General features: G+C 33.1%; 3 protein-coding genes across 3 annotated transcripts; 2 read left to right on the top strand and 1 right to left on the bottom strand.

Annotated features, from left to right (window-relative positions):
* Positions 1-1,604: 1,604 nt before the first annotated feature.
* Positions 1,605-3,532, bottom strand: LOC101899714 (uncharacterized). Its single transcript, XM_005189711.4, has 3 exons — positions 3,050-3,532; positions 2,870-2,987; positions 1,605-2,327 (listed from the first exon to the last, which is right to left on the bottom strand). Exons 1-3 carry the CDS (start codon positions 3,439-3,441, stop codon positions 1,824-1,826), a joined length of 1,014 nt encoding a protein of 337 aa, XP_005189768.1. The 5' UTR covers positions 3,442-3,532; the 3' UTR covers positions 1,605-1,823.
* Positions 3,533-4,745: 1,213 nt separating this feature from the next.
* On the top strand, positions 4,746-7,499 carry LOC101899382 (activating transcription factor 7-interacting protein 1). Its single transcript, XM_005189709.4, has 3 exons — positions 4,746-5,379; positions 5,446-5,722; positions 5,998-7,499. Exons 1-3 carry the CDS (start codon positions 4,904-4,906, stop codon positions 6,775-6,777), a joined length of 1,533 nt encoding a protein of 510 aa, XP_005189766.1. The 5' UTR covers positions 4,746-4,903; the 3' UTR covers positions 6,778-7,499.
* A 6,747-nt stretch (positions 7,500-14,246) lies between these two features.
* LOC101898391 (uncharacterized) lies at positions 14,247-21,090 on the top strand. The gene is made up of 16 exons (XM_059129533.1): positions 14,247-14,550; positions 17,019-17,193; positions 17,256-17,334; positions 17,395-17,454; positions 17,526-17,585; positions 17,654-17,713; positions 17,769-17,828; positions 17,909-17,968; positions 18,030-18,089; positions 18,153-18,212; positions 18,285-18,347; positions 18,419-18,567; positions 20,248-20,332; positions 20,397-20,435; positions 20,495-20,693; positions 20,752-21,090. Exons 1-16 carry the CDS (start codon positions 14,385-14,387, stop codon positions 20,841-20,843), a joined length of 1,467 nt encoding a protein of 488 aa, XP_058985516.1. The 5' UTR covers positions 14,247-14,384; the 3' UTR covers positions 20,844-21,090.
* The last annotated feature ends 1,984 nt before the right edge of the window (positions 21,091-23,074 follow it).

Raw genomic sequence — 23,074 nt, forward strand, 5'->3', positions numbered from 1 at the left:
ACCGATTTTCAAATTAAAAGCACTTCTAAACTGAATTCGGTAGGTCGTGCCAAAATTCAGGTAATTTGGATTGATATTGGCCATTTGGTGCACAATTAACCCGAAATCGGTTGAAGATATATATGGGAGATATATCCAAATCAGAACCGATCTTAATACAGTTTGCCAGAGGTATTTCTGGGCTGTATCTGATACCAAACATCATTATTGTGGGGTGCATATTACGAATCTGAGGGAATTTAACACCAAATCGGATGAAAAAAAATATATATAGGAGCTATAGATATATCTGAACCGATTTTCTCCGAATTCGATGTACTTGCTTCTAGACTAAATTCGGTCGGATGTACCAAAATTCAGGACTTTTGGACAGGTATTGGCCATTTGGTGCACAATTAACCCGAAATCGGTTGAAGATATATATCGAACCTATATCCATATCTGAACCGATTTTGATAAAAATTTGGCAAAGGTGTTGGCCATTTGGTACACAATTAACCCGAAATGGGTTGAAGATATATATGGGAGGTATATTCAAATCTGAACCGATCTTCATAAAATTTGGTAGAGATATTTCCGAGCTCTATAAGATATCTGGTAGCAAATATAATTCTGCTGGAGTGCATATTACGAATTTGAGGGACTTAAATACCAAATCGGATGAAACATATATACGGGAGCTAAAGCTATATCTGAGGCGATTTTCTACGAATTCGATGTACTTGCTTCTAGACTGAATTCGGTCGGATGTACCAAAATTCAGGACTTTTTGACAGATATTGGCCATTTGGTGCACAATTAATCTGAAATCGGAAGAAGATATGCATCGGACCTATATCCATATCTGAACCGATTTTGATAAAATTTGGCAGAGGTATTTCCGAGCTCTATAAGATATCTGGTAGCAAATATAATTCTGCTGGAGTGCATATTAAGGGGCCTAAAACTCCAAATCGGATGAAACATATATATGGGAGCTATAGCTATATCTGAACCGATTTTGCTTCTAAATATAATAATTGCTTCTAAACTCAATTCGGTGGGATCTACGAAAATATAGGTCATTTAGACCATTGGATTAGCCATTTGGTGCACAATTAACGCGAAATCGGTTGAATATATGTATGGGAGCTATATCTAAATCTGATACGGTTCTCACCAATTTCAATAGGGTTCGTCCTTGGGCCAAACAAATATTGACTGTAAAATTTCATCTCAATCGGATAATAAATGCGATCTGCACAAGAATATATGAACGGACAGAGCGACAGACGTACTGACATGCATAAATCGTTTCAAAAAGTGATTCTATGAAGATCCTTAAAAGTAATTATGTGTATATCTCGCCTCCTTCTCCATGTTACAAACAAATGCACAAAGACATAATACCCTTACCAGTATGCGGTGTAGGGTGTAACAAGGTATTTTGTATGGGAGACCTCCATAGGCTTCTGAATTGACCAAAAAGGGTTCAGCAAGTCTTTACGTGCACATAATATCTCTGAAAGTTATTCTATTTATTACAGGCTTCCAAATGGTTTTCAAACTTTGGAAGGTGTCCTATTTTAAAACGAGGCTGTGTAAAATAAAAGTAAAGGTAAGAATTAGTCATTAAAATATTTTATTTGATGCCACATATTATGGTCAGATTTCCAAAATATATATGTACGCACATACATATGTAATTAGGCCAATAAAAAATAAAAAGTTCTCAAAAAGATACATAAGGAACATGGCATAAAGCATACCACCTGCTTTACCAAAAGTTAAACAAATAAAAACCTAAAATATAATCCGAGATGCTTGTGAGAGCAACAAAGACCTTAACATTTAGTCAGTAGTTTTTCCAAATTCTCCCCGTGAATACCCTTTTCGGCTTGTACAAATAAACTGTGTAGAATCGCTTCAAACATGCGTTGCTTTCGCTCAGCCATACGTAAACTTTTCAAAGCATCATCACGTTGCTGGGCCAGCAGGACATTTTCCAATTTCAATTGTTCCAATTTCTTTTTGGTAATACTGCGAATGGCTGGTATCGAATATTTGAGTACATTTTTTCTATGTGCCGGATTGTGGTTTGCCGATCGGGCAGGTGGTAATGGCGCTGGGGGGTTGTAAGTGTCCATGGCTATTAAAGAACCGACACCACTTGCTAGAGATTTAAGAGGTATAGATGCTACCAACTGACTGGGGGCTGTGTTGGGGGTCATTGGATTTTGTCGGTTTGTTGGCGTGTGTGTGGCATTTGAAGTCTGGCGTAGTACTGCTGGTGCAGGTTGTTTCTGTTCGGGAACTTTAGGTATTTTTTCCAGTAGTTTTCGAGTAACCTGAAAGTGTAAGAAGAGAAGTTGAATTAAGATTCTACGTCTATGAGACATCAATGATATTTAGTCACTTTTCACAGGTCTTTATGTGGAACATAGAAACGCTGTCTGGATGTATTTTATGGACGGAAGAGCTAATTCTTCCATGGAAGAGAAACTGTAGTGGGTTTCTGTTCTTTTCTTTCTTTTTTGGTAAATACCGATTTTAAATCTACTTCGTCAATTTGATATTCTATATAAAAAGCCTTTTTCAAGTCTCCCAAAGACAGAATGGTTTTTAAAGGCATTTTATGGATAAAATCCCTTTAGATATTTTCTCTTGATGGAACCCCTCTAAGACCTCTTCTAAATTCAAAAGGGCTTCAAAGAAAAGTAATTCTCAAAAAGGTATCCTACCAATGGAAGATACATTAAATGATGAGAACAAGGATAATAGATTCCTATAATGATCTTCTATGGATATATTGACCTTCTATTCACAGACCTTCCATGAGCGTTCCATATCGATATCCATTTTAACACCTACAATCCCAACAAAATCTTACCAAAGTCTCATGCCAGGGATCGAATTGTTTAAATTTCGGCGATTTGATGCAGTGTATCAGAGGAAATAAGCGCCATTCTGACTTAGCTCCTGTTAATTTTTGGCTCTCCAATTCAGCCCTGCAAGAAGTGGAACAAAATTAAACATGATTCGCCCCCATTTCACAATCCGGACAACTTACTTGTATCTATTATTCAGTGTATTAAGCTTCCTGCGACAGTCCTGCCCAGTAACTATCATACCCTTTTGACGCATACCAACCATAATTTTACGATGCACCGGAAGAGCTTTGTTGAATTCGGTCACCTCATCTTTGTAGCGACGCCACAGTTCAATGATATGCATTTCCTCAAACGAGTTCCAATAACGTTGTTTCTTATGATTGGTAATGTTCTCCTCTTCATCCGTATTATCGGGTGGCGGCGGACGACGTCTTGGCGGTGGTATTAGGACACAATCGGGTTGGCCTTTATTTTCCTTTGATCTAGAGGAGGCCGGCTTTTCTTCGGGTTTATTTTCAACCGGTTTATTAAGGTATATTTTTTTGGGTTCTCCATTTGGTTGCACGTCCATTTTTCTGCGGGGAAAATTGTTTCCAAAACGTACTGTAAACAAACGGGAAGATGCCAAATAACGTCAAAGCCGACAATTACAGCTAACGCCGTCATAATCTTGGCTCGGAGCGTAAGACGCTTCATTAAAATGTTAGCGATTTTCAGCCAATATTGTGTATTGGCAACTCTGTTACTGGGAAAAATTGAACCCTATTATTCTTCTTCTTATCTACAATTCCAAATTAAGAGCCTACCGAATATCTGATGCAGGCTTTCTAAATTTTTATCCAAAAAAGGGCGAACTTTCAAATTTTCAAGATGAAGGAATTTTAACTTTAATCAAACTTATTTTTTGTTGTTTTTTTTTTGTATATGTGAATGTATCGAACTGAAAAAGGCTACATTTAGGAGAATTTAATGTATGTACAGGTGACGCAAAAGTAATCTTCCGATGTTTTCCGGCTGTATTTAAAAAAATGAAAAACGTTGATTCTTCTTGAGGATTATTTTTATTCGGTCTTTTAGTTTTTTTTTACATCATGTTGCCTATACGATGTCATGTAAATGGCCGCCGCCACAGTTTATTGTCATTTGAGCCTTTTTAATGGCATTTTTCTATCACTTTGTCCAAAACATCCGGCGATAGGTTCTAACATTCTTAAAGGATATTGTCTGAAAGAGTCTAAGGCTTGTTAACATAAACCCACGATTCTAAAAGCTCCAGAAGTCTGGAGAAATCAAACGATCTTGCTGGTCTTCAATCCATATTCCAAAATTTAAATATATTTCAATGTTCAAATGCTGTCAAGCCTATTGTATTAGTGGGAAGCCAAACCTGCATTTACATAATACAGGGCAGCAGAGTTCATGTATCAAAATAGTAAAATGCGTGGCGTCTCGACACGACATTTGCTCTGTTCCAGTAGCTGCAAGAATCTACTATTTTTGCAAGTTTCTTCGATATCATAAAAGAAAAATCTGAAACAGACCAATTATAATATTGTCAGTAAAGAAGCACTTATTTTTCTGAATTCTCCGCTTTTTCATATGTTTGTTTATCCTGTTCTATCGGTTTTCAGTAATATTGAATTGTTCTTCTTTTTCTTTTGTTCGTATATTTTAAAAACTTATATATTCACTGTAGCCGAAAGAAAACACTTGACAATACCAAAAATACTTGACCAATGTAAATGGCTGTAAAATACAAATCTGATTATAGAGGATTTTGTCTTATTTAAATAAATGACTGGCCGAAGAAAAAAGAAACGCCGCTCCGAAATTTAGCGTCTTGGCAACTCTGTTATCAACCCAATGTGTATTTTTGCACGAAAAGAAGAAGAAGAAGAGGTCTACGTGATTGGATTAGATTGCATACAAAGTCGGCGCTTTTATTGCAAAATAAAAATTTATCTATACACAAACTTTTAAATAATATCTTGGAAAAACGTTCAACAAATAGCAAATTTTACAAAAATTATAAAATGACTGAAGTTAAGGCCGATGAAACTGAGGTAAATGCTGATAATGCTAAGGCAGAAAAAGAGATGTCAAAGGAGGACACAGCGCCGCCAGCATCAAATGAAAAAACCACACAAGAAGAGGAAAAGGAAGAAGAATTGTCGCAGCAGGCTCAACAAACATCGCCACCGCCTCCATCATCTTCATCGGAAAATGACAAAGAAGCCAAAGACGATGGTCTAACACTAAATCCATTGAACAATGACAACGAACACCAGTCCGAGACAGAAATCAAGGGAAAAAATCGTCGCTATTGGACACCCAAAGAAGAAGACCGCTTTTTTCTCATATGGGGTAGAGAGAATTGGCGTCTCACCAAACATGGCAAAAACACCATATTCTTTGCCCAATGGGCTGAGGAGATGAAAGAGAGATTCGACATCGATGTCAAGCCCGAGGAGGTACAGTGCAAAGTAAATCAAACGAGGGCAAAATATAGGTATGTAGCATTTTGTTTTGAAATTGAAATGGATTTGAAAATATAGTTGAATGTTTTTTCATGCAGGCAAGTGAAGCGTCTACTGGAAACCGATAGAAATGCTGTAAAGTGGAAGAAATATGATTTGGTGGAGAAGATATTAAAGAACCAATATCGTTCCAAAGATGATGAACCCGTACCCCAGGAGGCTTTGGAAAATAATCGTGATATGTCACCCACAGAGTTGTTAAACAGTAACAGTGATACCCGACCGCCCTCTCCAAATGTCAGCAATATCTCCAACTCGGAACAGAGTATTAATTTAAATCAGACACCTGGAGATAATCAACAAATTACTGAAGATGTAAGTAGACTATTACTTTATTACACAAATGGTGGCAAAAACGTAAAGGACTTGGAGGAAAATGTATATAAAAAAGTTATAACCTAGATTGATACTTGCTCTGTTCCAGAATCTGCAAGAATCTACTATTTTTGCAAGTTTTTCGATATCAAAAGGGAAAAACAGTTATAATAGTAAAATCTGTTAGATTTTCGCAGTCCTGGAAAGACCAAATATTTGTATAACAGACATTCATTTCCGGCAAACAATTGTTTAATTCATATTTTCCTTTTCAGGTTTCATTGACCGAACAAAATCTCTCCTCAAATGTCTTCAGCAACAATTCAAATACAAGCTTTAGCACTGAGCTGTTTGGACTGGATCAAATGGAAATTAAAAAGGAAATTGAAGGCGATATAAAAATGGAAGGTTTTTCCGAGTTTTTACCAATAGACCCTCAAGAAACCACCAATTCATCTGCTGATGGTCAGAAAACATCACAAAGTGTAACAGTAGTCACACCCCAAGCTATGCCCCCAGAATTAGAAGCCGTAATTAATGGCAATATGGGTCTAGCTGCAGTTAACAACAGCCGAGGAGCATTGCCAAATCACACAAACTTACCATTGGTGAGCACAAATGCTAACAGTGGGGTAGACGGTAACGTTACAAATCATACAAATAGCAATCATACCACAATGGAACCACCCAGAAGGTCTTCAGTATCTTCCACAACAACACCACGTAAACGTAATCGCTCTGCTTCATCCTCGACGGCAGCAGCAACGGCGGGAGGTGCTACATCCACTGCTCTTACAACAGCCGCATCGGCGGCGGCTGCTATGGCTCAAGATTCCCTAGAGCATTTATATTTGGAAGAAATCAAGAAAAAGAATATCATACTAGTTGAACAGGGAGAAATTAATCGCAAGCGTTTAAGATTGGAAGAAAGAAAGGTGAAGTTAATGGAAGATTTCTTCCCAAAATATTTATCCTTACAACAGGATATCTTAAAGAAATTAGATAATCTAAACAACAGTACACCAGAATCAATTAATATACGAATAGAGGATTAAGCAGCCACAAGCATGTGGAACAAATTTTGTTCTTGAATAACACTTTTCTTGTTAAGTTTATAAAATACTAAGTTTAGGTAATAACAAGAACACGGAGACAGCGGTCTTGTCATCAATATTGTGGGAAAAAAACAAGAATGATTCTAAACAGATTACTATTCAAATTAGTAAGTGAGAATCTATAAAGATGGTTCCAAGGAAAAGCATACTTTGCGAGTAAGCTCGGTCATTTCATTCTTTAGTGAACAAACCTATCAACATGATGTATAAAAAGTATTCAATTTCCTTTCAGAGACCGCTATTTACTTCGAATCGATATTTTATATTTTCTTAATTGTAGTAATTTATATTTTTATGTCAATTTAGGGTAAGGTGTGCCCGAGAAACCACATTTTCATATATTTTATCCAAAGTCATTTTTCTGTAGGAAGCATGTTAACTGTCCCATAACAAGAAGTCTTCAATGTTTTGTAATGCATTCATTTAATTTTTCAAACAAAACACACACACAGTTTCTATGTACTTTAATTAAGTCAGTCCATATATTTGTATATTTTAAAAAAATCGATTTTTTTAATTTAGAAATTATTTCAGTATGTCCTTAGCAGGTTTGTAGATGTTATATTAATATATCTTCACTCCATAGAAATAGTTTTAAGTTATAGCAATTAAAAATTAAAAATGTTTCTTCTATGTAAAAACAATAAACACTAAATATACATAAATAATAAAAAAAATAACCTTTGTGAGTAATATTTTTGAATAATTTGATGTTCTTCTAGAATGAATTCAAAGTCCAGGTCATTTGGACTGATATTGGTAATTTGGTGCACAATTAATCCGAAATCGGTTGAAGATATATATGGTAGCTATATCTAAATCTGAACCGATCTTGACAAAATTTGGCATTTGGTGCCAAATATCATTCTTGTGGAGTGCATATTACGCATGTGAGGGACTTAAAACCTCAAGTCAAACGAAGCATATATATGGAAGCTATATCTATTTCTGAACCGATTTTCTCCAAATTTGATGTACTTGCTTCTAGACTGAATTCGGTGGCATGTTGCAATATTCAGGTCATTTGGATTAATATTGGTCCATAATTAATCCGAAATCAGTTGAAGATATGTATGGGACCTATATCTAAATCTGATCCGATTCTCACCAATTTAAACAGGCTTCGTCCTTGGGCCAAACAAATATTGTTTGGAAATTTTCACCTCAATCGGATCATAAATGCGATCTTCATTTTGTTGACAAGAATACATGGAGAGATGGACGGATGGACTGACATGCATAAATCGACTCAGAAAGTGATTCTATAAAGATGCTCAAAAGTAACTATGGGTCTATCTCGCTTCCTTCACAATGTTACAAATAAATGCACAAAGACAAAATACCCTTACCACTATGTGCTGTAGGGTATAAACATATTTTTTTTTTTTTTGATTCTAAATTTTGCATCTCCTTTTTCAAAACCAGAAAAGAATTGGGGAGGTATATTCATTTGCAAAATCCGTAATAGTAAATATATTATTATTATTTATTATATATATTATATCATATATATATATATATATATATATATATATATATATATATATATATATATATATACATATATATATATATATATTATTATATATATTATTATTATATTTGGAACTTATCACTCATTTTCAAATAATTTTATTTAAACTATTTACACAAGACGAAAGGCATATGTTGGGCACGTTTTCGAAATCATCGCAAAAAGGGTAAAATTCTTCGTTTTTTACATACGCATGTGTCCATAATTTTTAATTTTGAATGTTTTGAAAGTTAAATATTTGCAATTAAAATTTATGAACAAATTGCGAGACCTCGTATAATATTGCCGAGTTTAACCGTTTAGATCTCTAATGTCAGCTGACGATCTATGGAACTCTTGTTCATCTCAGAGATGCCATATTGCGTTATCCGCTATTCGTTATTTTATTCTTAATTTTTTTGAAGTGTTTTTATTAAATTATTAATGTAAATTAATTATATTTTTTCATATTTTATTTATGTATATAAAAAAAATGCCAGATAATAATAGTGGATTCTTTTAACTATCTTCATAGACTTTCATATAATAATTGCATTTGTAAGGTATATTTTAAAGGACTACTAACAAATTTTGGTTTTTAAAATATTTTTGCTGAAATTTGAAACAGTTCTGTTGACTAATGTCGCTAATATCATCAAAATACCGAATAAAAGGAGGTACCATCGTATGGGTGTTGTAGAAAGATCTGCACAGATAATTTTCTGTCACAGACTGCAGTATCCATTACGAACTTTCGTCCAAGCGAAGCAACTCTTTAGCTCTTTTGAGTCTATTTTCTTTCTGTTACGGTGTAAGTTCTTGCACTTTTTGGAATTTCAATGGCTTTACCCTGAACTCATTTTTTAATATTTTCCGAATGGAATATTGAGATATGTTCATCTCATGAGCCATTTTTCGGCCACTTCGACGCTGGTTTCGATCAAGTCGCTTCTTAACTTTTCGAACCATTTCTGATGATGTTGCTGTTATCTTCCGTCCACTTCCTTGACGTCGGGATACGCTACCAGTATCACGGTAACGAGCGATGGTACGAGACACAAAAGACTTATTCACACTTTTTTTCCAACCAAATATAAAGAAATTATACTACCACGCTTGAATTCCATCACGAATAACTTTTTTTTCTGAAAAATGCTAACCAAAATGCTTTTGTACGCTTGTAAACGATATGATGAGCTGTCACTGGAATAATTTTAACAGCTGCCAGACGAGTGGCTTAGAAATTACAGCAGTCTGAAGTTTGTTGCAGTTTTTTCATCTCACCCTGTAGGTATCAAACGTTATATGCAGTTTTCTATAAGGAACATTTCAACTAATAAACCATGGTATAACTATAGCAAAATCCCTATTTTAGGCCTTAACAGGTTGAAAACTTTTACCCATTCAAATTTAAACGTTCTACATTACATTCCCCAAAAAAAAACAAACACATTTAATTCCTTGCAGGATAAATCTATATCACTTACAGAAATTCTTCTATCTATAGATATTTGTAAAAACTCTTTCTTTAAGGTTTATAGGGTATATTGTGTATGGAAGACATAAGGAAGATATTTTACTTATATATGAAAGATGTCCTTCCCTCCCCAAAACGCCTACAGATGTCCTTTTACATGTAAATGTTCTCTTTAAGGACTTATGTTCACGAAAACCTATAGAAGGCTGTGTACGTATTTACTACTTTGCCAAACAAGCACTTGTAAGTGTGTTTGTACACATACACACATTTCAACGATTTAGACGCAACATCTTCACAACAGACAATCTTGGCTTAACTGGGAATTTATTTGCAATCCCAAAAAGGAACTCCCCCAAAAGTTCATCCAACACTTACTTACCATTTTCATTCATTTCTTTGGCAACATTTTGCCAAGCCAACTTTAAATCGTTTCGAAATCTATTTGGATGTTTTTTATTCCAAATTATTGGATATTTCCTAATAATATCAACGAAACGTCTCTTCTCATAGTCATTTAAACGATTCTTTTTCATACACAATTCCATATTGGGCGTTGGGAAATAAATAAATTGTCTATTTTATATTTGTTGTTATATTCTCCAATATATGTTTTTTCCAATGAAAAGTATCAGTTTTGAGTTTTGTATAAATAATTTTCACGTAAACAAAAGATTGTTGTGAAAATTTGACGTTTAACACCAAGCTGTGAAATTTATGAAAGAACAGGGTTGCCATGTCATTTAGAGAAAAAAAGTAGTTTATGAAGAATATTTATGAAATTATTCCACGACTTCCAGGGATTGAATTTTAGTATGCCTTGGAAAGCTTAATGTTTTTATTTATTTTTTAAGAATTTAAAAATATATAATAATTAATAATAAATCTACCAAACAATAATTTTCTTCATTTACGAACGTTTTTCTTTTAATTCACGAAAATATTTTTTTTTATCTACGAATAAGGTTTAAATGAAGCAAAAAAATTTAAAAAATTACGGAAATAATTTAATAATCATTGATCACATTTTTTCTAATTGACTCATTGAAAAAACAATTTTTGAAAAAAAATGTTTTAAAAAATCACGGAAATAATTTGATAGTCATTGGACACATTTTTTCTATTTGACTCGTTGAAAAAAACAATTTCTGAAAAAATCGTTATTTAATTTTAGTCTTTTTTAAATTCGTGATTAAAATTCAAGTAATATATGAAAAAATAATATTTTTAATTCATTAATAATTCATGATTTTAAGAAATATTTTTTGGGAGTAAATAAAAAAAAAACAAAAATCAGAACTTTTAATTTTGCAATTATTATTTTATTATTATTTGTATACCCTCCGCCATAGTATGGAGGGTATATTAAGTTTGTCATTCCGTTTGTAACACCTCGAAATATACATTTTAGACCCCACAAAGTATATATATTCTTGATCAGCATAAAATTCTATGTCGATTTAGCAATGTCCGTTCGTATGTGGAAATCACTCTAGCTTCCGAACTAAATGAAGTAGGTTGATAAAATTTTACTGAAATGTATATAATGTCTGCAGGACTTGAAAATGGGTCATGTAGGTCTACGTCTTCGTATAGCCCCCATATAACGGCATCTCCCGATATTCGGTATTCGCCGGAATTGTTTCAAATTTGATATTTGAAGTTCGCAATGGATACTACAGCCTATGACAGAAAATCGTCCGTGCAGGTTCACGTCTTCGCATTGCCCTTATATAACGCCACCTCTCGATATTCGGTATTTTGATGATTTTAGCGACATTATTCAGCGGAATTGTTTCAAATTTGGTATTTGAAGTTCGTAATGGATACTGCAGTCTGTGACAGAAAATTATCTGTGCAGATCTTTCTACAACACCCATACGATGGTACCTCCTTTTATTCGGTATTTTGATGATATTAGCGACATTAGTCAACAGAACTGTTTCAAATTTCAGCAAAAATATTTTAAAAACCAAAATTTGTTAGTAGTCCTTTAAAATATACCTTACAAATGCAATTATTATATGAAAGTCTATGAAGATAGTTAAAAGAATCCACTTTTATTATCTGGCATTTTTTTTATATACATAAATAAAATATGAAAAAATATAATTAATTTACATTAATAATTTAATAAAAACACTTCAAAAAAATTAAGAATAAAATAACGAATAGCGGATAACGCAATATGGCATCTCTGAGATGAACAAGAGTTCCATAGATCGTCAGCTGACATTAGAGATCTAAACGGTTAAACTCGGCAATATTATACGAGGTCTCGCAATTTGTTCATAAATTTTAATTGCAAATATTTAACTTTCAAAACATTCAAAATTAAAAATTATGGACACATGCGTATGTAAAAAACGAAGAATTTTACCCATTTTGCGATGATTTCGAAAACGTGCCCAACATATGCCTTTCGTCTTGTGTAAATAGTTTAAATAAAATTATTTGAAAATGAGTGATAAGTTCCAAATATAATAATAATATATAATAATATATATAATATATATATATATATATATATATATATATATATATATATATATATATATATATATATATATATATATATATATATATATATATTATATATATTATTATATATATTATTATTATATTTGGAACTTATCACTCATTTTCAAATAATTTTATTTAAACTATTTACACAAGACGAAAGGCATATGTTGGGCACGTTTTCGAAATCATCGCAAAATGGGTAAAATTCTTCGTTTTTTACATACGCATGTGTCCATAATTTTTAATTTTGAATGTTTTGAAAGTTAAATATTTGCAATTAAAATTTATGAACAAATTGCGAGACCTCGTATAATATTGCCGAGTTTAACCGTTTAGATCTCTAATGTCAGCTGACGATCTATGGAACTCTTGTTCATCTCAGAGATGCCATATTGCGTTATCCGCTATTCGTTATTTTATTCTTAATTTTTTTGAAGTGTTTTTATTAAATTATTAATGTAAATTAATTATATTTTTTCATATTTTATTTATGTATATAAAAAAAAATGCCAGATAATAATAGTGGATTCTTTTAACTATCTTCATAGACTTTCATATAATAATTGCATTTGTAAGGTATATTTTAAAGGACTACTAACAAATTTTGGTTTTTAAAATATTTTTGCTGAAATTTGAAACAGTTCTGTTGACTAATGTCGCTAATATCATCAAAATACCGAATAAAAGGAGGTACCATCGTATGGGTGTTGTAGAAAGATCTGCACAGATAATTTTCTGTCACAGACTGCAGTATCCATTACGAACTTCAAATACCAAATTTGAAACAATTCCGCTGAATAATGTCGCTAAAATCATCAAAATACCGAATATCGAGAGGTGGCGTTATATAAGGGCAATGCGAAGACGTGAACCTGCACGGACGATTTTCTGTCATAGGCTGTAGTATCCATTGCGAACTTCAAATATCAAATTTGAAACAATTCCGGCGAATACCGAATATCGGGAGATGCCGTTATATGGGGGCTATACGAAGACGTAGACCTACATGACCCATTTTCAAGTCCTGCAGACATTATATACATTTCAGTAAAATTTTATCAACCTACTTCATTTAGTTCGGAAGCTAGAGTGATTTCCACATACGAACGGACATTGCTAAATCGACATAGAATTTTATGCTGATCAAGAATATATATACTTTGTGGGGTCTAAAATGTATATTTCGAGGTGTTACAAACGGAATGACAAACTTAATATACCCTCCATACTATGGCGGAGGGTATACAAATAATAATAAAATAATAATTGCAAAATTAAAAGTTCTGATTTTTGTTTTTTTTTTTATTTACTCCCAAAAAATATTTCTTAAAATCATGAATTATTAATGAATTAAAAATATTATTTTTTCATATATTACTTGAATTTTAATCACGAATTTAAAAAAGACTAAAATTAAATAACGATTTTTTCAGAAATTGTTTTTTTCAACGAGTCAAATAGAAAAAATGTGTCCAATGACTATCAAATTATTTCCGTGATTTTTTAAAACATTTTTTTTCAAAAATTGTTTTTTCAATGAGTCAATTAGAAAAAATGTGATCAATGACTATTAAATTATTTCCGTAATTTTTTAAATTTTTTTTGCTTCATTTAAACCTTATTCGTAGATAAAAAAAAATATTTTCGTGAATTAAAAGAAAAACGTTCGTAAATGAAGAAAATTATTGTTTGGTAGATTTATTATTAATTATTATATATTTTTAAATTCTTAAAAAATAAATAAAAACATTAAGCTTTCCAAGGCATACTAAAATTCAATCCCTGGAAGTCGTGGAATAATTTCATAAATATTCTTCATAAACTACTTTTTTTCTCTAAATGACATGGCAACCCTGTTCTTTCATAAATTTCACAGCTTGGTGTTAAACGTCAAATTTTCACAACAATCTTTTGTTTACGTGAAAATTATTTATACAAAACTCAAAACTGATACTTTTCATTGGAAAAAACATATATTGGAGAATATAACAACAAATATAAAATAGACAATTTATTTATTTCCCAACGCCCAATATGGAATTGTGTATGAAAAAGAATCGTTTAAATGACTATGAGAAGAGACGTTTCGTTGATATTATTAGGAAATATCCAATAATTTGGAATAAAAAACATCCAAATAGATTTCGAAACGATTTAAAGTTGGCTTGGCAAAATGTTGCCAAAGAAATGAATGAAAATGGTAAGTAAGTGTTGGATGAACTTTTGGGGGAGTTCCTTTTTGGGATTGCAAATAAATTCCCAGTTAAGCCAAGATTGTCTGTTGTGAAGATGTTGCGTCTAAATCGTTGAAATGTGTGTATGTGTACAAACACACTTACAAGTGCTTGTTTGGCAAAGTAGTAAATACGTACACAGCCTTCTATAGGTTTTCGTGAACATAAGTCCTTAAAGAGAACATTTACATGTAAAAGGACATCTGTAGGCGTTTTGGGGAGGGAAGGACATCTTTCATATATAAGTAAAATATCTTCCTTATGTCTTCCATACACAATATACCCTATAAACCTTAAAGAAAGAGTTTTTACAAATATCTATAGATAGAAGAATTTCTGTAAGTGATATAGATTTATCCTGCAAGGAATTAAATGTGTTTGTTTTTTTTTGGGGAATGTAATGTAGAACGTTTAAATTTGAATGGGTAAAAGTTTTCAACCTGTTAAGGCCTAAAATAGGGATTTTGCTATAGTTATACCATGGTTTATTAGTTGAAATGTTCCTTATAGAAAACTGCATATAACGTTTGATACCTACAGGGTGAGATGAAAAAACTGCAACAAACTTCAGACTGCTGTAATTTCTAAGCCACTCGTCTGGCAGCTGTTAAAATTATTCCAGTGACAGCTCATCATATCGTTTACAAGCGTACAAAAGCATTTTGGTTAGCATTTTTCAGAAAAAAAAGTTATTCGTGATGGAATTCAAGCGTGGTAGTATAATTTCTTTATATTTGGTTGGAAAAAAAGTGTGAATAAGTCTTTTGTGTCTCGTACCATCGCTCGTTACCGTGATACTGGTAGCGTATCCCGACGTCAAGGAAGTGGACGGAAGATAACAGCAACATCATCAGAAATGGTTCGAAAAGTTAAGAAGCGACTTGATCGAAACCAGCGTCGAAGTGGCCGAAAAATGGCTCATGAGATGAACATATCTCAATATTCCATTCGGAAAATATTAAAAAATGAGTTCAGGGTAAAGCCATTGAAATTCCAAAAAGTGCAAGAACTTACACCGTAACAGAAAGAAAATAGACTCAAAAGAGCTAAAGAGTTGCTTCGCTTGGACGAAAGTGGTGAACTGCCGAATTTGGTTTTCTCCGTCTCCGATGAGAAAACATTCATTGTCCAGCAGTTTGTAAACAAACAAAATGATCATGTTTACTTGCCAAAGAGGTCAGTTGAAAATGTGCACCTTCGGCTGGCCACCAGATCTCAAGCGCCAGCCATGGTGATGGTGTGGGCCGTCATAACAGCCGATGGTCGCTCTCCACTCGTATTAATCGATCGTGGCATCAGAATATATGCCGAATATTATCGCGAAAATATTCTGGAGGGTGTATTAAAGCCTTGGGCACGCAAACAATTTTGCCGCAGACCTTTCTTTTAAATTCGGACTTGGATTGTCCATTTGATATATATGGGAGCTATATCTAAATCTGAACCGATTTTAATAAAACTTGGCAAAGATATTTCTGAGCTGCATTTCATATATTTCCCTGAATATCGTTGTTACGGAGTGCATATTACGGCTGTGGGTAACAAATCGGATGAACAATATATATGGGAGCTATAGCTATATCTGAACTGATATTCACCAAATTTGGCATATAAGCTCCTACACTCAATTCGGTCGCCCCATTGGGCAAATATTAGACGTTTGGTGCACAATAAAAGGTAAATCGGACGAGGTTTTATATGGGAGATATATCTAAATCCGAACCGATCTCGATACAATTTAGCAAAGGTATTTCTGATCTGTATTTCATATATTTCCCCAAATATTGTTGTTACAGAGTGCATATTTCGGCAGCGGGGGACTAAAATAACAAATCGGATGAACAATATATATTGGAGCTATAGCTATATCTGAACCGATTTCGATCAAATTTGGCATACTTATTTTCAGGCCTAAGTTGGTTGTATGTGCAAAATTCCATACTATTCTGGCTGATATTACACGTTTGGTGCACAATAAAAGGCAAATCGGACGAAGATATATATGGGAGCTATATCTAAATTTTTACCGATTATCTCCAATTTCAATAGGGTTTGTCCTTGGGCCAAACAAATGATTTGTGCAAAATTTCATCTGGATCGGGTAATAAATGCGAACTGTAGTTTGTTCACAAAAATATATGGACAGACGGACGGACATGTATAAATCGACTCAGAATGTGATTCTATGCAGATTATCAAAAGGAACTAGCGGCCTATCTCGTTTCCTTTTGCCTGTTACAAACAAATGCACAAAGACATTATCCCCTGACCACCTTGTGGTGTAGGGTATAAATATGTAAAAATTATGGCTTTTGACTTTGTTGCAGTTTTTTGTATCTCACCCTGTATATGTGGGTCCTTTTTGAGAGCTTTACGGAATCCTTATTTACAAAATTTAATTGTCTTTCCCTAACCCTGTTTATTTTCTCTCCAGAGGAAGTATGCCGACTTGGTTGGAAAAGCATTTGCGATAGTCATCGCTATTTGAAAAGGAAATATGGTCGTAAAGTTGAAAATGGTACAACGGAACAAGGTTATTCCACTGATGATTGTACCAGTCCAAAAACGAAATATAATGATGATATGGATTTTATGATAGATCCGTCTGGGTAAGTATTTGTAGTTTAGTTTTGCTTACAGTCAGACGTAAATTACGTTTCAAAAATTGTAGTTCCAGCGATTACAATGATGATAACAAACTATTACTTGAAGACAATCTATCGGCGGCAATGGAAGATGTGTCATCATATGTAAGTTTCCATTTTTAGTAAATATGTTCCAGGTTGTTGATTTTTTGCTTCTCTTTTCAGCAAAGTAATAGCTCCTTTAAAAGAGCTGAAAGTAGCCAAGAAAGTGTGCCGTCTTCCCATGTAAGTTATTTTGTAGTTTATATATTTAATATAATGGAGTATATGTTGATTTTTATGACCCTCTATTATAGCAAAGCAACAGCTATTTGAGAAAAGCAGAAAGTAGTCAAGATGGGATACCCTCTATTTATGTAAGCTAAGATGTAAAAAATATGTTTTATACCATAAAATATTTTGTATTTTTTTCCTTCCATTTCAGCAAGGCAATAGCTCATTTAAAGGAGTTGAAAATAGCCAGCATGGAACGCCCTCTATATATGTATGTATTTAAACAATTTCTATGTGTCGATTATTTGTTCCGTTTTGAATTTCAGCAAAGTATTAGCACTTTTAATGGACTTGAAAGTGGACACCTTCGGATGCAATCTATATATGTAAGAAAAAAAATCAAAATTAAGACATTTTATGGTTAGAAATATAATTTAATTTTTATTTCCGGTTCTATTTCATTTAGCCAAATAATAACTCAATTAAAAGAGGTGCCAGTAGTCTGGATGCAACACCATCGACATATGTAAGTTAAGTTGTCTTTAGAGCATTCTATGTAAAATTTGTTGATTACTCCATATTTTTAGCAAAGTAATCACACCTTTAAAAGAGCTGCAAGTAGTCAGGATGCAACATCGTCCATATATGTAAGTAACATTTGTAGTAAACACTTTCTATAAATATTTGATGATTATTCCATATTTTTTTAGCAAAGTAATAACTCCTTCAAAATAACTGCAAGTAGCCGGGATGGAACGCCGCCTATATATGTAAGTCAATTAGAAGCTCACAGTATCACAATATGAATATATTATGCTTTTTATTGTCTCCATTTATTTTAGCAAACTAATAACTATCTTAAAAGAGTTGAAGCTAGCCATGATGGTGGGTCGCCGTTTTCCCAAGTGAGTAAATTTGAACCCAATATTTATTTTATGATGGATTTTTTTTTATTTTTGTTTCAAATGCCTTTTAGCAAAGTTCTGGTTTCTTTGACAAAGTTGAAAGCAGCCAAGATGAAACGCCGCCCACCCACGATGTTGTGGATGTTATGGAATTTAAACAAGAAAATCTAGACGATGACACTCCAATCATTTCCAACGTTACGGAAACGTCACAGAAAGGGTATGGAAAAGCAATTTTTTTCTAAATTTTTCAATAAAAGAACACACAAATGGAAAACAAGAAAGGTCGAAGGAAAACCCACCCTGTAGGCCATTGATTTTATTTTTTATACCCTCCACCAAAGTATGGAGGGTGTATAAAGTTTGTCATTTCGTTTGTAACACCCTCGAAATATACATTTTAGACCCCCACAAAGTATATATATTCTTGATCAGCATAACATTCTATGTCGATTTAGCGATGTCCTTCCGTCCGTCCGTCTATGGAAATCACTCTAGCTTCCAAACGAAATGAGGTAGATTGATAAAATTTTACTCATGTATATATTATGTCTGCAGGATTTTTTGGTATTGAAAATATACCATGTAGGTCCACGTTTTGGTAAGCCCCCATATAACAGCACCTTCCGATATTCGGTATTTTGGTGATTTAAGCGACATTATTTACCGGAAATGTTTCAAATTTGGTATTTGAAGTTCGTAATGGATAGTGCAGCCTATGACAGAAAATTGTCCGTGTAGGTCCACGCCATTGTATATCCTCCATATAACGGCACATCCCGATATTAGGTACTTTGATAATTTTAGCGACATTATTCATCGGAATTGTTTCAAATTTGGTATTTAGAGTTCGTAATGGATATTACAGCCTATGACAGAAAATTATATGTGCAGGTTCACTTCTTCGTATAGCCCCCATACAATGGTATCTCTCTTTATTCGGTATTTTGATGATTTTAGTGACATTATTTATCGGAATTGTTTCAAATTTGGTATTTAAAGTTCGTAATGGATACTACAGCCTAACACAGAAAATTGTCTGTGCAGGTCCACGCCATCGTATAGCCTCCGTATAACGGCACCTCTCGATATTCGGTATTTTGATGATTTTAGCGACATTATTCACCGGAATTATTTCCAATTTAGTATTTGAAGTTGGTAATGGATATCACGGCCTAGGACAGAAAATTGTCAATGCAGATCCACGTCTTCGTATAGCCCCCATATAACTGCAGCTCCCTATTTTCGGTATTTTGGTGATGTAAGCGACATTATTCACCGGAAATGTTTCAAATTTGGTATTTGAAGTTCGTAACGGATACTAAAGCCTAGGACAGAAAATTGTCTGTGCAGGTCCACTTCTTCGTATAGCCCCCATATAACTGCAGCTCCCTATTTTCGGTATTTTGATGATTTTAACGACATTATTCACTGGAATTGTTTCAAATTTGGTATTTGAAGTTCGTAATGGATACTACAATCGTCTTTGTATAGCTTCCATATAAAGGTTTTCATTTGAGCGGTATTATTTGGCGATTTTTTTGAAAATTTTCAAGTTCCTTCTGTATAAAAAGTTCTGCCCGGCCGAGCATAGCTGGGTCTTTTACTTGTTATGATTTCGAAATCCATATTTTATTCGACAAAATTTCACGGAAAGAAAGGTAAATCCTTTAACTCCCATACTTTCTATTGACTCACTTTTTTTTAGACTAATTGGTCACTACGTAGAAATCTCTGGCCAAGGTATATAGACTTGCTAGAGATATGCCATTGAGACAGTGTTTGCAGTTAATTGTTTATACGTGCCTTGTTTTCTGTCTGAAATTGATAGGTCCCTTGAGATTGCTGTCATAATTACATTTCTTCAAAATTAAATATTTATTGATTTTTTTTATTTCAGAGAACTAATGGAGGATGCAGAATTACATAACCTTGGGGGATCAACCACAAAGATCTTGACCAATAAACTCTTGACACATTCCGATGTAAGGGTTTGACTAATTGTATTATTAAAATTGCATTTATTTTTAAATATAATTTCTCTTTTAGAAATCTTATAATCATACAAGAGAAGAATATCATTTTGATGTAAGTTTTCGACATCCAACTAATTTTTATTTATTTATTTTACACTTTTCATATTTTAGAAATCCAATAACCAAATAAGAGCAGAGGACGATCCCAAACCACACTTTAATGCAAATTCACACTTTTTAAATCATTTAGATTCCATATTGAACAAACTGCCGCTACACATTTCGGAAAACTTACAAGGCAAAATAATGGGAATGGCCTATGCTGAATTGGCCAAGCATAGGTCAAAGGCAACAAATAACAAATGCGATAGTAATTCATAAAATTTCACGCTTAAACTTATTTTCAATTGATTTCATCTCGTATTCAGGTTATGTTAAGGTAAAAGAAAATGTGCATATCTTAAGAAAACATTCAAGGACAAATGATTCAAATAGCAGTCTTGATTTTGGATTTCAATGACATTTAAAATTAATAATTTTTATTTGGCAATAATTTGTGTTTTCTTTTAATACTTTATTTGTGTTGCATTTGGTGTACATTGTCTTCTTTTTTTATTAATGTAATCAAATACGAATTTTGTTTTACTGTTTTATAAAATTAATAAAATCAATATTACTTAGTAAATATTTATGGACAAAAAATTAATTACTAATTATGAGACGATTTGAAAGAATAAAGAAGAATTTTTTTTCAGTATTGATTGCGACTCACATGTATTTTTTGATGATTGTCAGGAGTACCCAATATTAAATAACAATTAAATAATTATAAAATTAATTTTTTCCATTGGGTTTATTACGGACACAAGAACCAATGAAAGTAGGGGTTGTCAAAGGTTTTTTAGAGTACCCGAAAAAAATAAAACATACTAAATCAGATACAAAAAAGTCAATACTACTACATTTTTTTTAATCAACACAAAAAAGTTACCAAATGACCAATGAACTAATTTTTTAGGAGGACTCTAATGCTAATAAATCTGTCTTTTTTTAATTGAGCGATTTTAATGAGACCCAAATAAAAAAAAAAAATAATTTAAATGTTTTCAATGATCTTGAGGAATATTGACAAAGGTCAATAAAATGCCGTCAAACTTAGATTTTCAATGATTTTTAAGAAGACCCCAAAGAGGGGAATGCGCGGTATTTTTAATTAGTTTTAGGACAACAGATTTCTAGATCGTTTCTGTTTTTTTAATCATCTTCTCATCACAGCATGCAATAGTCTGGATATGTGGGGACAAAATCGACCCTGCCCAGTACCAGGAATCTTTCGAACAAATTTGCTTTGTTCCAGAACCTGCAAGATACTACTAAGCTGGTTTTTTCGATAGGATAAAGGAAAAATTTGTTACTTTTGCATACTTGCGGTTCTGGTAATAGTGGTAAGGGTATTATGTCTTTGTGCATTTGTTTGTAACATGGAGAAGGAAGCGAGATAGACCCATATTTACTTTTGAGGATAATTTTCTGAGTCGATTTATGCATGCCAGGCCGTCCGTCTGTCCATGTATTCTTTGTGAACAGAATGCAAGTTGCATTTATTATCCGATTGAGTTAAAATTTTGAAAACAATTTTTGTTTGGCCCAAGGACGAACCCTATTGAAATTGGTGATAATCGGATCAGATTTAGATATACCTCCCATATATCTTCAACCGATTTCGGGTTAATTGTGTTCCCAATGGCCAACATAATTCCAAATGACCAGAGTTTTGGCACATCCAACCGAATTCAGTCTAGAAGCAAGTAGATGAAATTTGGTAAAAATCGGTTCAGATATAGCTATAGCTCTCATATATATGTTTCATCCAATTGGGTGTTTAAGTCCACCACATTCGTAATATGCATTCGACAACAATGATATTTGGTACCAGATATCAGATAGAGCTCAGCCCAATACCTCTGTCAAATTTGATCAAGATCGGTCCAGATTTGGACCAGTGTGTGACATATACGTGTTTGTGAGTCTATCGATGTATTTTTGGAAGCAAATTTCACCCGATTTCCCTTTATTGTAATATATGACCAAATCAAATATATTTTAGCATACATCGCCAGTTATATAAGCATCGGGGGCTTGTCCTGTCACAAATATTGGATTTTTTTTGTGACAACGCTTTTCCAAGGACCTCCAAATTAAAAAGTTTCCTGAAACTCTTGGACAATCTGGGCATGCAATCGCCATAGCAATACTCTCTCTTTCCCATGTTATATTGCCCAGTATATTTAAATTGTTTTATGCGAAAGTCATCCATTGTTTAAATTGTTCGTATTTGAAACATGATAAAATTGTTTGCACTTATATTTAAAATTCTGTTTACAAAGTTTAAGCCAAGGATTTTTAAGAGTTGATGTAAATCGAAAGCATGTTACCCTGTGTAATTATAATCACATTCAAATACAGTAGTGAGTAATTTTCTTCCATTTGGTGGATAAATCATCGCTGGATGAATTATTCAATACATTCAATTCGTTAAAATCATTTACACCTTATTTGACAAGGTTTGGCGCGTTTTTTTTTTGCAACAGGGTGCACTGTAACAACAGGCTGACATTTGTATTCTTGTTTTTGCAAAGAGAACAGTGGAGACATAGACAAATGAAGATATAGACCATAGACATAGACAAATTAAAGTATAGACTAAAAAGTTGTCTCATCTGTTATCTTCGAAAAAAGTGCTTCAATAGA

Source organism: Musca domestica, unplaced genomic scaffold (assembly GCF_030504385.1).
Source record: "Musca domestica strain aabys unplaced genomic scaffold, Musca_domestica.polishedcontigs.V.1.1 62, whole genome shotgun sequence".
Classification (NCBI taxonomy): domain Eukaryota; kingdom Metazoa; phylum Arthropoda; class Insecta; order Diptera; family Muscidae; genus Musca; species Musca domestica.